Below are 13,680 nucleotides of genomic sequence, written 5' to 3'. Positions count from 1 at the left end.
AACAAACTGAATATTTGTGAGCTGTGCTTGAAGGCATGCCCCGTATGTCTTTTTTTTTTTTTACTGTGATCTATCAGGAGAGGTGTGACTCTTTATGAAAGAAACTGGACAAAATTTCTCCTCATCAAGCCAAAGAATCTGGTATCAGCAACCTGTTACATCCACACTCCAATTAAAAGAATTAAGATGTAAGGAGCCTTCATTATCAGCTCTCTCCGAAGGACATCAAAGGCTGAGGTGGAGTGAGAGTGCAGCTGCCCTGATGGTGTGAGTTTCTCCTCTCTCACTCCAGAAGAACTTGTTTGTGTTGAGGATGTTTACTGATCCCGGGGAAGACAAACAGCCTGTTTCTTGTTTGTAGGCGCCACAAGTCAAACACAGAGCTGTGGGTCCTTTCTGTGTGTGCGAGAGCGAGACTTTGGGATACGTTTTATTGTTTGGCCATTGTTTGTCTTTTATCTGTCTTTGCAACTTACTTCCAACCTTCTCATCATGGGCCAAAATTCAAAAAAAAGAAAGACAAGGAAAGACATGTGCTTTTTGTCAATGACAGAAACCAGATCTGTACAAAGGCTCTGCATACTGAGATGAGATTTTCTGATAGATATCCTGTTTCATGTTTAATCAATCAATATCAAAACCACAGATACTCTGTTACCAATATGTGTATATGTGTTTAGCTTTATTAGTAGGTTTATATATATTTGCATTTAGTACTTTTTAAAAATAAATAAATTGAGTTATAGTACCTAACCTAAACACATGGTGTCACTCTTTCTCATCTATTTCACCAACACATGGAGGCCCTCATAGTTTTTGTGACCCATTTCACATGTATCACATACCAATATGGTTGCTGTAAATAATGTTTCTGGCATGATTTGTTTAAATTTGACAGCAAAAAGTGTTGTTATGAAATACAAGCACTCATAATATTTGTTTGGACTACTTTAAAGTGACTTTTAGTTAGATATTTGCTCTTTTTTCTGTTGTTGTGAAAATGTTGGGTAAGCAATCACAGCATTTTCAATTATGCAAAGATCTTTCCACAAAATCAAATGAAAGGTGCTCCATTGTGCTTTTACAACTGATTTATTTATGTTCTAATTTTAATAATAATGTCAGCAAAGAAACCCTAAAGATCATGAAAGATGTGCGGCCCGACTTCCCTGCTCTCTTATGAAATACAGACCACGTGACATCTGTATTGCCTCGTGGAGAGCTTCATTCTGTGAGCTTGTATCAGCAAATGTCACTTTGAATTGAAGCTTCCTAACACAGCTATAAATCCTGGGGTGAACAGGCTTTCACAGAGAGGTTTTATGGCACTGAGACTTCCCTTCCTTTCTGTAGGGGGTATCGTGCTTTACACTGTCCATGTGTCACAGCCCTTTTAACTGGTGCAGTGCCAAAACTGCTAGTATTTTTCTACAGTTTTGCAAAGGTGTTTGGAAAGTAATTTATTAAGGGAAATGCCAGCATTCGCTAGTTCTGAGTTACTGTGCTGTGAATTTTTTTTTAACTTCCTGGCATTTGTATATGTGTCAGTTAATTAGAAAAACACATAACATGCATCAGCTATCATAATCACAACGGCCACTGTGGATAATCATATGCACTATAGCCTAGTAATTATGTATAAAGTACATTTTGTCTAAAATCTTCATGCTGACTTTGATGCAAATTTGAAGTCTAGACATGCAAAAAAAAACAAAAACCCCCAAAGGGAAATGTTTTATTGCGCTGCTATAAAGTGATTCAAATATTCGGCCTTTTCAAATACAGAGCAGGAACCCTTTAGAGAGCTCTGCAAGTGAGCTGCAAGCTCACTAGTTTGGGATTCAAGTAGCAAGTATCACACTTCCCATTTCTCCATCCAGAACATCGTAGAAATGCACATTTAGACAGTTACAGTTTGAAATATACAATTAAAGGATCGTACATGAGCAAACGTTCTTAGTTACCTTACACCACATCGCACAGTTAATGCAGGCTGTGTATCATGTATCTGCTGTATCACAGTTTAAACTCTTATCCATGGCTGCGCCTTCCTGAGCCTGGTGGAGGTCTGTTTTTGTTAAAATAGAGTTCTTCCTTCCCCCTCTGGCTGAATGCTCATTCAGTAGAGTAAAGAGACATTTACTGCTTCCATAGGAAACAAAGTAACTACTGAATTAAGTGCTTCTAGTAATGTCTTCTGGACAGATCAGACCAAAGTGGACACATTTGGTAAAAAACAAATACATCATACCAGCTGTCAAGCTCGGTGGTGGAGGATTGATGATTTAAGTTTGTTTTGCAGCCACAGGACCTTTGCACCTCTGTATATCAAAGTATTCTAAAGTCAAATGTGAGGACTTAAGCTTGGCCAAAACTGTGTTATGAAATAAGATAATAATTCCAAGCAAAGCAGCAAATCTACAATAGAATGATAAAATAGTATTTGGTAAATGGACTGGTTCTTATATAGCACTTTTCTACTCTAACTGAGAACTTAAAGTGCTTGAATGGGTTAAACAGAAAGGCTCTTGCAATGTCCCAGCCAAAGTCCAGACCTCTACCTGCCTGAAATAACTTCAAGTTATACTAAAGGTGGCTCTACAAGCTACTGAATTGTGGGGTACACACACTGCTACAATCTATCTATCTATCTATCTATCTATCTATATATTAAATGAGAAAAATAATGTTCAAGTTATAACATTAGTAGTTGTTCGGTTGATTAGTGCAAATTACAGCGCTGATGTAAACATTCATGTTTGTTGGGAGCAGTTTTGATTGTACAGTCTGACAGCTGCAGGGAGGAAGGACCTGCAGAAACGCTCCTTCATGCATCTAGGATACAGCAGTCTGTCACTGGCCACCACCAACTCCTTGGTTTTTCCGGCGTTGATCAGCAGGTAGTTCTGCTGGCACCAGTCCACAAAGTCCAGAGTCCACTGTCTGTACTTTGAGTCGTCCTCACCTGTGATTAGGCCGACTATGGCAGAGTCGTCAGAGAACGTCTATAGGTGGCAGCGTGGGGAGTTGGAGTCTGCAGTGTAGAGGGTGAAGAGGAACAGTGCCAGTTCCCTGTGGGGCCCCCGTACTGCAGACCAGCATATCAGAGACACAGCCCTGTGTCCTCACATACTGTGGGCATCCTGTGAGGTAGTCCAGTATCCACTGGGACATGTGGTGGTCCACTCCTGGTAGCTCCAGCTTGTCTCTCAGAAGTCGTGGCTGGATGGTGTTGAAAGCACTGGAGAAATCAAAGAACATGATCCTCACAGTGCTTCCAGGCTTCTCCAGGTGAGTCAGAGCTCGGTGCAGGAGGTAGATGATGGCGTCCTCCCCCAGACGCCAGGCTGGTAAGTAAACTGCACCGGATCCAATAAAGATCCATTTTTAGTCACAGGATGAACAAAGGGGTTCTACTGGGGTCCAAGAATAAAAAATATGGACCTGGGAAAGAGCAAAACAGGTTTTGTCAAACCCCTGCAAACCTGGTTTCATAATAGAAATAAACTTTATTAACCCCACACTGGGGAAATTCACATGTTATACCAGCACAGGGGCCAGCAAGAAAGAGTAAGCTAGAGATATATTAGAAAAATAGCATATAAATAAAAAAGGCCAAAAAACTGCACAAGAGTTATTGCTGCCATTTACAAATGGATATAATATACACTAAACACACTTTCCATATGTACAGAATTGCATATTTCTAAATGAATATCCATTTCTGCTACATGCTATCTCACCATATAGCCTTTATTTTCTTTATCATCAGAGAATATTCAGAAACCAGACAGTGGGTTTTTATTACCAGCACACCAGTTTATATGTAAACAGGCTGGCTGTTGGTGTTTTTTGTTTTTGTTTTAGCATCTGTGACCTCACACATCTAAAACTGAATGTTGCACTGTACAAAACTCACAATAACTGAGATGAAGGCACTTTGAAAAAGTGAAAAAATTAATTACTTGCATACTTTGTGTATCATTAAAAAAAAAATGAAAATAAAATTAAAAAAAGGCATGAATATGCGTCTCTTTTTAAAATAATGGGAGTGTTTTTTCCATTTTGTCATAGATGGATATATAGAGTTAGATATCAAAGCAAAATATAATGCTTTGGGGTGAGTTACTGCTTTGAAAGAGTGTTTTGTCTGCCTGGAAAGAGCGGGCTGTTATGTAAAACCTACTGCCTTGGAAAAGGGGACGGTACTGTGTACACCTGCATGGACTTCCCTCCGGTGCTCAACCTCTTTTTGGTTCAGTGTGTTTGCTCGAAACTGGGAAAGACGCCCAGTCTTCGCCTGCAGGTTCAGCTGCACCTGGGACAGGTCAACGGCTGCTATGTGGTAAAAAGAAAGAAAGAAAAGATATAAGTAGTTAATGAAAACCAGCTCGGGGGAGACACTGGCCAGACTTTGTGCCGTTTTCATTTCGCTGCTGTCCGACTTCACAAAGACCTCGCTGTTCTAGCTTGCGACACGTTTGCTTCTGCTTCCGGAAAACAACCTTCACACAGGTAAGACGAGTTTCGGCTTCGACTTTGGCAAATTCTCTTCGTTTCTGTGTACAAATATCATTAGTAGCCGTTGTATTCTTTCTTTTACGCTTCATGTGAGCACTCTGTTCGCGTAAACGAGTCTTAGAGCGCAAAATTCGCGCTTTCACGGAAAAGTAAGTCGCTCAAGGTGTGTAGCAGTTAGCGCTTTCTCCGCGGGGCACACACGGTGTAGCTGAAGGTGAAGCAATGTCTTCATGCTCTCACTTTACCTGCCTCATTAACCAGTATCCTGGCCGATACCTATGAAGAGCTGCTTTTATTGCCCCCTCTGTCATTTGGATCTGTCAAGGTGGTGTTGTGATTAGGAGCTCAGCAACAGCCGTCGGTTGTCAATGGAGGGACAGTGAGTTATTTATGGTGGCAGTGACAGCACGCACATCCAGGCAGGCAGAGTGGAAAATGATCGCAGATGCCCCAGTTGCTGTCACCGAGTACCTGTGTTTTTTCCATGTGCGAAATTTTTAACTATGCAGAGAAAATGGTTATTTATTCAATCTGAAGGCGTTTGAAGTTTTTAGCCTGCTTTCCTTATTATTTCTATGAAATGTAAATTTCAGAGAGGAAATAATAAAGATGAGCCACAGTATTAAATCCACTGACCGGGTCTGTTAGTTAGCATTTACTTAAATGTGATGTTCTGCTGAGAAACCTTGATTCATCCTGATGTTTTGAAAAATACAATAGACCTTAACTCTGTTTGATGTAAACCAAAGACACTCCCCAACGGTGGCCTTTAGCCCTCAATAGGATCAGTCGTTCCTAAGCTAAAACCACAAAGAACTCCAGATGTTCCACATCAGTGCAGTGAAGACTACTTGTTTTTTGTGGCATGTGATCAAAACATGTCTACTTACCCAGTAAACTAATACAGTATATGACTTATATTATCACCACATATTAGAATAAATGTACTCTAAAGAAGCCATTATGCTTAAGAACCTCTTTCACCACTTACAAGCTGCAAAAGTGGCACAAACATAAAAACTTCACTATGTGTGCGTGGGTCTTTTGTGTATTGGTTGCAACACTCTCTAAGGGTTAAAGACCTTGCCGCAGGTGTTGGTTGATTACCACACAGCTCTGGTATTTAACACTGACTGTGTGTTTGCCAGATCTCGATAGAGGTTTGATAGAGTTGATATGCGATGATTTATCTTTTCTTGCCAGGTTGCCTCTGGAGTAAACTCATTATTTTTAGTTTACAAATGGACAAAATGCCTCAGTGGGCCTGTTTTTTTTGTTTGTGCTATTGGTATTAAATTTATACTGTTATAGTGTAATTGTGTGTAGTGGTGTTGTTATTGTAATGGCTTGAAACTGCTTTTGTTCTTTTGTTCACAGTTGGATTAAGTTAACCTGTTTCAGTTAAATAACTATACGTCTTGAATCAAATGCACAGGAATCTTATATTTGTGTCACTCCTGCTGTAAATGAATCCAGAGCAGAGGATGCAATTTTTTTTTTAATGCTGAACTATTAGAAATTTAAAAAAAGAAAGAAACTGTTGACAAACTAATCCTCTGCTGAGGATATTTTTTCGTGGGGATTTTGTTCATGAATTACAGCCCCAGTTTTCTCTCTGTAATAACATAATGAAATTATATACATATGTGGTGTTTGCTTGGCTGCTGTACACTGGGAGGCTTGTATGCCTTGTGCAAACAAGCTTGACCTCTGTGCATGATTTGTGGTTATGAGACTGGCTCCACACCACACTGTGCACGAGTCTGCTTTAAGAAGCTTTACTTGTATGTATATTTGAGCCAAAGAGAAGCTAAACTGGGGGAAGGCATTTTTGGCAAATTATGGTTTTATTGTGTTGTTGGAAATGATTATTGATTTTGTCCACACACAGTAGATATGCAATGCAAATACTGGTGATTGTATTTAAAACAGAGGACTTTGCATCCTGTTGCTATAGCAGTTACATAAGATTTCTCAGAGACTGCTCAAAACACGTGGCGTTGAACTTTGATTATAAAGATTAGATTCAATTTCAGTTCAAGACGCTCAAGAGAAAAAATAGTCCTTGCAATCAAAAAGTAATCTTTATTATAGATAATAAAGTTACTGAAAGCTAAGAGTTACAAACAGGGAGTAAAACATACACACAGAGTAATCAGTCAGACTTCCACCATGGATGATAAGACATTTCTCCCTAGTCTCCTGGCATCCTGCTTATCTCACGTTACCTTGACCACTGGAACGATTCATCATCTGGACTGAGGAAAAACAAGGCAGTGTAATTTTCTTAAGGAATTACAGGCTTCAGAACATATTCAAGTCATAAGCAAAAATGTGGTTTAATCTCTGAGAAATGCTCGCCTGATGATTAAGAGTTATTCATGTCTGGGTAACTAATTCCATTAATTTTCCATTCTAAGTGCGGTATTGTCATTTAATGCCAGACATTAATGGAAGGTAGAGGCAGACATGGCACACCTCCTGTCTCATGGACCTGAGAAATTACTGTCTAACATGGCCTCACCTGTGTTCACCGAGGGTGTGGCAGCACATGTGATTCACTCATATCAGCTATCAAGGCATGGGATTGGGCCCGGCTTTGAAGAAACGCCACCTCAGGTAATCCTCTAAAAGAGACCAAAGTACTCTGTAGGGCCACAGACACTTCCCTCAAAAGCTTACGCTGTCACATGACTACAAGGCATTTGATTTGGATAAGGTGTTCCCTGGTGTAGCCTTTCCTCTTTGGTTGCCTCTTAACATATTTCACCATATCTATTTCAAAACCGCTGGTTTCATAAGCGTGGGCTTTAATTTTCTTTTAAAGTAGACACTTTCTCATTTCCACACCTCTAATACTTAATACAAACGTAATAACACAATTTAAATGGATCAGCTATGAAATATTCATCTTTACCTGTTATGAAGCGTAGAATGACCTATAGAGACAAAAACCCTTTTTTTCTGCATAGTTTTAAAGTGGTTTTTTTCTGCTTTGACATTGGACATTTTAAAGAGATTAACACGCTTTGAAACAAAAGCAGTGCCTGCAGTTTGTAGCGCTTTCTTACTTTGGCTTCATTTTTCAGCCCTGGAGGTTGTTACTTGACCACATTATGCTGTAACTTTTTGAAAACTCTCCATTTCACGTGGGAATTCCCAAGAAAGATGAGTACTTTGATCGAGGTCATGTTTTTTTTTTTTTTTAAAGGAACATGGTTAAAAGGCTAATAGCGTTACAGCCAGCGATTCTGAGATTACCATCATTTTTCAGGATGCTATTTATCCTCCTATGAAGCCATGTTTAATGAGGGCGTGTTGGAATACAAAACCTTTCGGAAGCTCTCTAAGACTAGCTAGTGCATGTCACTGTAGCACAAATCAAATGCACCTTTAATGTAAAGCCTGGCTGAATTGTTACCTCTTCATTAATTCAGATGGTGGATTTTACTTTACCGTCATCCACCGAGTGATGTGTTTTCAAGGTAAATGGAGCGTAGCCTGGTTTTTACTGTGTGTGTCTCTGTGCTACAGTATCCTTGACCCCGATTCGTAACAGGAATGGGTATCGGCTGTACAAAGTGAAGAAAGAGAAGGGAGAAGGCCTGTGTGCATGTATATGGAGAGATGTTTGCACGTATTTATAACCAGGCTTTTGTGTTTGCAGTCATTCATTCAGCTACTGAGAGTACTTTACCTGTGGTAGTGCAACATCAGCAGTCTGAGCCACCAACCCCCAAACCTACGCACGTACTCACATACACACACTCACACACACACACACCGAGGCACTGATGATGGAGGCAGAACAACCATTTCTCCTTTCCTCTCATGGTGCCTAGTTATATTCAATTCCCCTCTGCATTCCTCACACCGGTGCAATTGGAGCTCATACACATCCACACTGATGCACATACACACACGTAGTCTCTCTCTCTCTCTCTCTTTCACACACACACAGTCATTATTCTGACGGTCTGCTGGTGAGGAGGCAGGGTTCTGGTTTCATTCAGGCTTCAGGCAACTGCTAGAGTCTCTCCTTTGCGTGCAGTGGCTACTGGGCGCTTGACAGCAAAGATATCATCTCGGGTGAGTCGCTTCAATAACACCGAAGATAAAGCAGTCTTTTTGTGTCTGAAATCAGCGCTGCGATCACAAAGACAGGGGACCTGAACATAGGGACTTTATTGTGGTGGCTCATTTTGTCATGTTCTTATGTGCAACAGAACATTTGTCTTTAGTTGATTTGCATCAGTAAGATAAAGCCATGTGTCTTATGATGGTCTTTGTGGATTTCTTAGCCTTTCTGACAGTCCAAAGTATTCTGAAAGTACATCAAGCTATTTTGCTAATCAAGTTAATAAAGCAGTTAATAAATAATCACTGATTATTTCCATCCGCAAACAAACTGTTTTGATGGATGATGTGTCCTCACAATATCCACCTCAGTACATTTGGTGTAATTTGTGATGTTTCTTCATTTGTTCTTATTTGGAGAGGTTGTCTAAAAGTTTCTCCAGTTTCTCTCTAATCAGTGCTCTTCTTATGAGAGGGAATTAAAAGGAGATTACGACCTGCACAAAGGGATAGAGACCACTGCCGTTTGGGTGCAAGGGGTCATTAGTGAAGGGGATTGCGTTTCTGCCCAGTTCATTCAGAATTCTTACTCCCGTGCGTGCTTTGCCTTTGTTCCTTCCCATTAACAGAAGGTTGACTTTAGTCTGTTTTCTTCTGGCTCATTTCACAGAGTTCAGCGCTTTCAGTGAGAAGCACTGTGACTTTTAGCTGAGATGAGAATTCCTTTTGTCCCTCAGGAAACTTGCTGAGAGGAAGCAGCTGTAGCTTGCTGCCATATTGCTGCAGCTTTGTGGATTTGTCATTTCCTGTGTAGCTGCCCAGTTTAAGTAGGAATGGTCTGCTGTACACTTAACTGTGTTTCTCTCTCAACAGAGAAGCAACATGAAGATGTGGAGATAACATTTTCGACTCTGGATAAACTGCTTCACTGCTGGAGTGGATTTGGCTGTGGGAATGCAAACGTAGACTTATGAAATATACTAAAAGAGTTTGTGAGGAGATAAGAGCGCGCTGATCCTTTCCAGACACAGAAAACTGGACTGAGCTCTCTCAGATAATGGCTACAACAGAAACCAAAGTTAGCGGCAGCAGCACTGTGGGCCTGTCGTGGGCACGCGTCTGTAAGGAGTGCGGCCAGCAGCACGACAGCCAGGACTCCCACTTGTACGAGTACCAGGATGAGGTGGACGATGAACTGGTTTGCCACATTTGTCTGCAGCCTTTACTGAAGCCAATGGACACACCGTGCGGCCACACTTACTGCTTTCATTGTTTGAGCAGCTTTTTGAAGGAGCAGGACTTCTGCCCTGTGGACCGCCAGCGGCTGCAGTTACATCAGTGCCGTCCCTCCAGCCTGCTGGTCAGGAACCTGCTGGACAAGTTGACGGTTATGTGCCCACACTGTGCGGAGTGCCAGCAGACGATGCAGCGCTGTGAATTGCAGCCTCACCTGCACAACAGGTAAGACTCAGTGGGATGCTGACTGTGGATACTGTTTGACCTTCACAGTTCTAACACACATGAAACTAAAGCTATTATGAGTATCTTATGACGACATTATACGCAGTGCAATAGTTTTACCTAGTTTTCCTTCATTTTGAACCATCTGCCTGCTTCAGACAAAGGTTGTAGTTTATGATGGTGTTTATGTAATGTGTCCTATGTTATATTCATGTTCATCTCTGATGCCTTCTTGTGTAAACTACCAGCGACCTAACTCATCGGCCATGTGGTTGTCACAAGAACTGTTGCACTTTTTCAGAAACATTTGCTTTCTTGCTTTTTAGGTAAGAGTTAAGACGAGTGTTGAATGGCTGTTTACTCAATCTGAAGCTACAGCTGGCTTTCGTTTAGTTTAGCCTAGCTTGAAGACATCTAGCCTGTCCACCTTGCAGAACTGCGGAAACTGTTTGTTAATCTGACAGTTGATGTGTAACGTGGCCATATCACAGATTTACAGGGGGATTCATGTGACAGATTAAAGATTTATTGCAGGCTTGTTAATTAGTAAGATGACTAAGTGCAGGAAGGCAGTTTCTTTTTTCTTTTTTTTAAGCTTTGGAAAGAGCCACCTAAATTTGTTCCCTTTTTCCAGTTTGTCGATTAAGCTAACTGTTATTTATAGCCTCATATTTGGCTTACAGGCACGAGTATTGTAGCTTACCATTCTCGTCGAAACGACAACAAGAAGAAAAACTTAGATAAACACAAGATCTGCAGGGTTTTGTGAGAAAATTCTGATTACTTTGCCGGAAATAAGAAAAGAAAAACATAACGTCTATAGCTGTGTTTTTGTACGGTGGCCTTGAGAGGTCAAATGTGCTCAAGCTTAAGAAAACACACAAAACACAATGGAAGTTGAATAAAATACAACAGAAATAGAAAAGATGCAGCAAAAGCCATTTAAAAATAAAAAGTGACAAGCTAACAGGCTAATAACAAACACGTATCTACAGTATTATATGAATGATGTGTTTAAACTGCATATCACCTGCATCTTTTTCTCTCTCGCAACACAGATGAATCCTCAAACACCAAAAGTGCAAACCTTTTTCTACTTCTTGTCATGTGTTTTTTTTATTATTTTTTTTTCTATATCCGTTCTTTTCTCTATTTTAGTCATGTTTTGTATGCTTTTCCGTTTGTTGGTGTTTTCTTAACTCGCAGTCCGTTTGACCTTTCAGGGCCACCGTAGCTGTGTCCTCTTTGAAACTCTACCAGCTATTGCTGGTAGCATAGTTCGTTTGTGAACACACAGCTGTGTAGTTATTGTGTTCAATACGAGGCACAGGTCACTCTTCTTGTTTTCACATGGAGAGTGTGGTGCTTATCGTCCAGTGGCCGCTATGACGCAGTCAGTTGTGGGAGGAAAATTAGCTTGCTGCAGCTTCTCTGTGTAAACAGTGAGGAGGCAAAGTTCAGGCATGAAGACCAGGCACCGGTTCCAGCACAGGCTTAATCAGATTCAGCCTGTCTCAACAGACACTCTGCAATGCAGAGAAATCTGCATAGTGCTTCTCCTCTGGTCTCTTTGCTCTCACAAAACACAGTTAACATTGAATTTTGTTCCCTGAGTTCATTTTCAGCCGTTCCTGTACATGTACCTATAATATTTTTCATTATCTTCACTTATATATGAATACAGCTACAAAGGTGGGATCTCCTATTAAATGTGGCCAAAGTTCAAATGATGTAATCATATGTAGAATTAATTCCTTTGAGCCAAAAACTCCGACAGCTGTAATGCTCGGTTTTTTTCTTTTCTGTCAGATCTGTATGATGTCAATGGGAGGGGATTTCCTTGGTGTTGTCATCTCAACAGCACTGGTCTTGAACACAGCTTCATCACCTAACTGCTCTTCAAACTTTGTTTCTGATGAGCAGCTAATTAGAGGAAAGTTGTTTTTTAAAGGGAAGGGATGGAAGTAAAAGCAGCTTGTTTCAGACAGTGGATGGACTGATGGGCTGCACAGCATAAGGGAAATGAGAATTGTTTGGAAAGATACTCTAGTAAAAGAATATAAAGCTGTAGCTCCAAATTGTAATAAAAGATTCTCTTTCAACTCCTTTTAACATCACTAATTCACCCACTTTAATGTTCTTCATGCTTCTGTCAATCCTCAGATGTCCTGTTTTTAGAAGACTCAGAGAGGAAGCAGAGAAGAGGAAGAGGCCCTCATGGAATGAATTAAAGGGACGTAAGGGTGACGGAGAAGGGTCTGGAGATGCGAAACACTCAGCAACACTGTCTCGAAATTCAACCCGGGATCAGCCCGAGCCTGGGCTCATTAATCCTGCCTATGAGGAAGGTGAGGAAGGTATGGAGTTATTTTATAATATTTTAAAACCCGCAATTTCTCAGGGTGTGCGTTAGAACAGTACCAAATAATCTTTATAGAAGCTTCTAGGCTTAACAGGAATATTTCCAGTTGGTAGGGTGATTGTCAGGGCACACACGCGATTTGCTGCTTTTAGCCTTTAAGGGTTTGATTCTGTCTGTCTCAGGTGAATCATCAGCCTGGCTGTAGGAACATGTACCAGCTCACACACAGTTTAACCAGACAGTTGCATCATGGGTGGGAAAAACCCTGAAAGCAACTTGCAAGCCGGCATCACCGACCAAAGTTCAGTAAAACACAGTTGCCAAGCAACTGGTACCAGGTGTCCACAGTGAAGTTTATATTTGTGCAACTATAATCTGTCATTTGATTTTTGAAAAATCTTTGTTAAAATCTCAGCAGACTCATAAATCTAGAATGATGTTAGATATGTTTAGTAATGCTGCCCCCCCCCCAGCATACAAACTTCATCATGTTGAATAATCCAGGTTTCACCATCTTTGCCGCTAGTAAAATTCATAGCTTTCTAACTGAATGGGAGCAAATACATTGGTAGTATTGCTGAGGAGTAAGCATGTAAGTACTTGTATGGTCTGTGTGTATGCACAGGCCATTTCCACGGAAGAGCGAGGCTGTGCAGTGCAGCAGAGTTTGAGCTATCTCACTGTTATAATCACAAACTGAGGTCCACTCTGCGTCACTCTGTTTCCTTTTCACGATACTCTTCAGCGCATCCCGGAAACACAAACGACACAGACTTACTGGTTTATGTCATAGTGTGTTATTCCATGTAAGTATCTATGGGAAAATAGACATTTCTAAAATGTTGGTGAAGACGGTGTTTTTCTCACCAAAATATCTTGCTGGGAGTTAAAGGAGACGATCATATCTGTCTCTGCATTCAGGAAAAAAAGATGAGCACAAGATATGCTCAGCTTATCTGAACACAAACATTACAAAAAATGCTCCTACAGCCTGCTCTTCACGCTTTGGGTTTTCTGTGAATTTTGCAGCAAAAGGAAGATCATTTAAAGTTTGGATTCTATTTCTGTAGAGTTGTTTTAAAGTATAAGTCAACTAACAGTTGATTACAACATTGATCCTTTATATGTAATGTTTAACCTAAACAACTGGCCAACACCAACATTAATACTTGTGGTACATTATATGGTCCATATAATGTTTTTCCACTGCCTTCAACCATTCTGATAGTTGCAGCATTCTCCCTCTGAGAATTTGCACA

At 40.6% G+C, this 13,680-nt stretch overlaps 1 protein-coding gene across 1 annotated transcript in view; it reads left to right on the top strand.

The window, feature by feature from the left end:
* Positions 1 to 4,227: 4,227 nt before the first annotated feature.
* lnx2b (ligand of numb-protein X 2b) overlaps positions 4,228 to 13,680 on the top strand; it is a 19,731-nt gene continuing 10,278 nt past the window's right edge. Inside the window, exons 1-3 of the mRNA XM_005723208.1 lie at positions 4,228 to 4,515; positions 9,472 to 10,059; positions 12,223 to 12,416. Of these exons, the coding sequence (XP_005723265.1) occupies positions 9,656 to 10,059; positions 12,223 to 12,416 (598 nt within the window). The 5' untranslated portion in view covers positions 4,228 to 4,515; positions 9,472 to 9,655. The remainder of the gene's footprint in view (positions 4,516 to 9,471; positions 10,060 to 12,222; positions 12,417 to 13,680) is intronic.

This window comes from Pundamilia nyererei, unplaced genomic scaffold, assembly GCF_000239375.1.
Source record: "Pundamilia nyererei isolate P.nyererei 1_Seehausen unplaced genomic scaffold, PunNye1.0 scaffold00008, whole genome shotgun sequence".
NCBI classification, from domain to species: domain Eukaryota; kingdom Metazoa; phylum Chordata; class Actinopteri; order Cichliformes; family Cichlidae; genus Pundamilia; species Pundamilia nyererei.
This window is presented reverse-complemented; position numbering and strand designations above follow the sequence as displayed.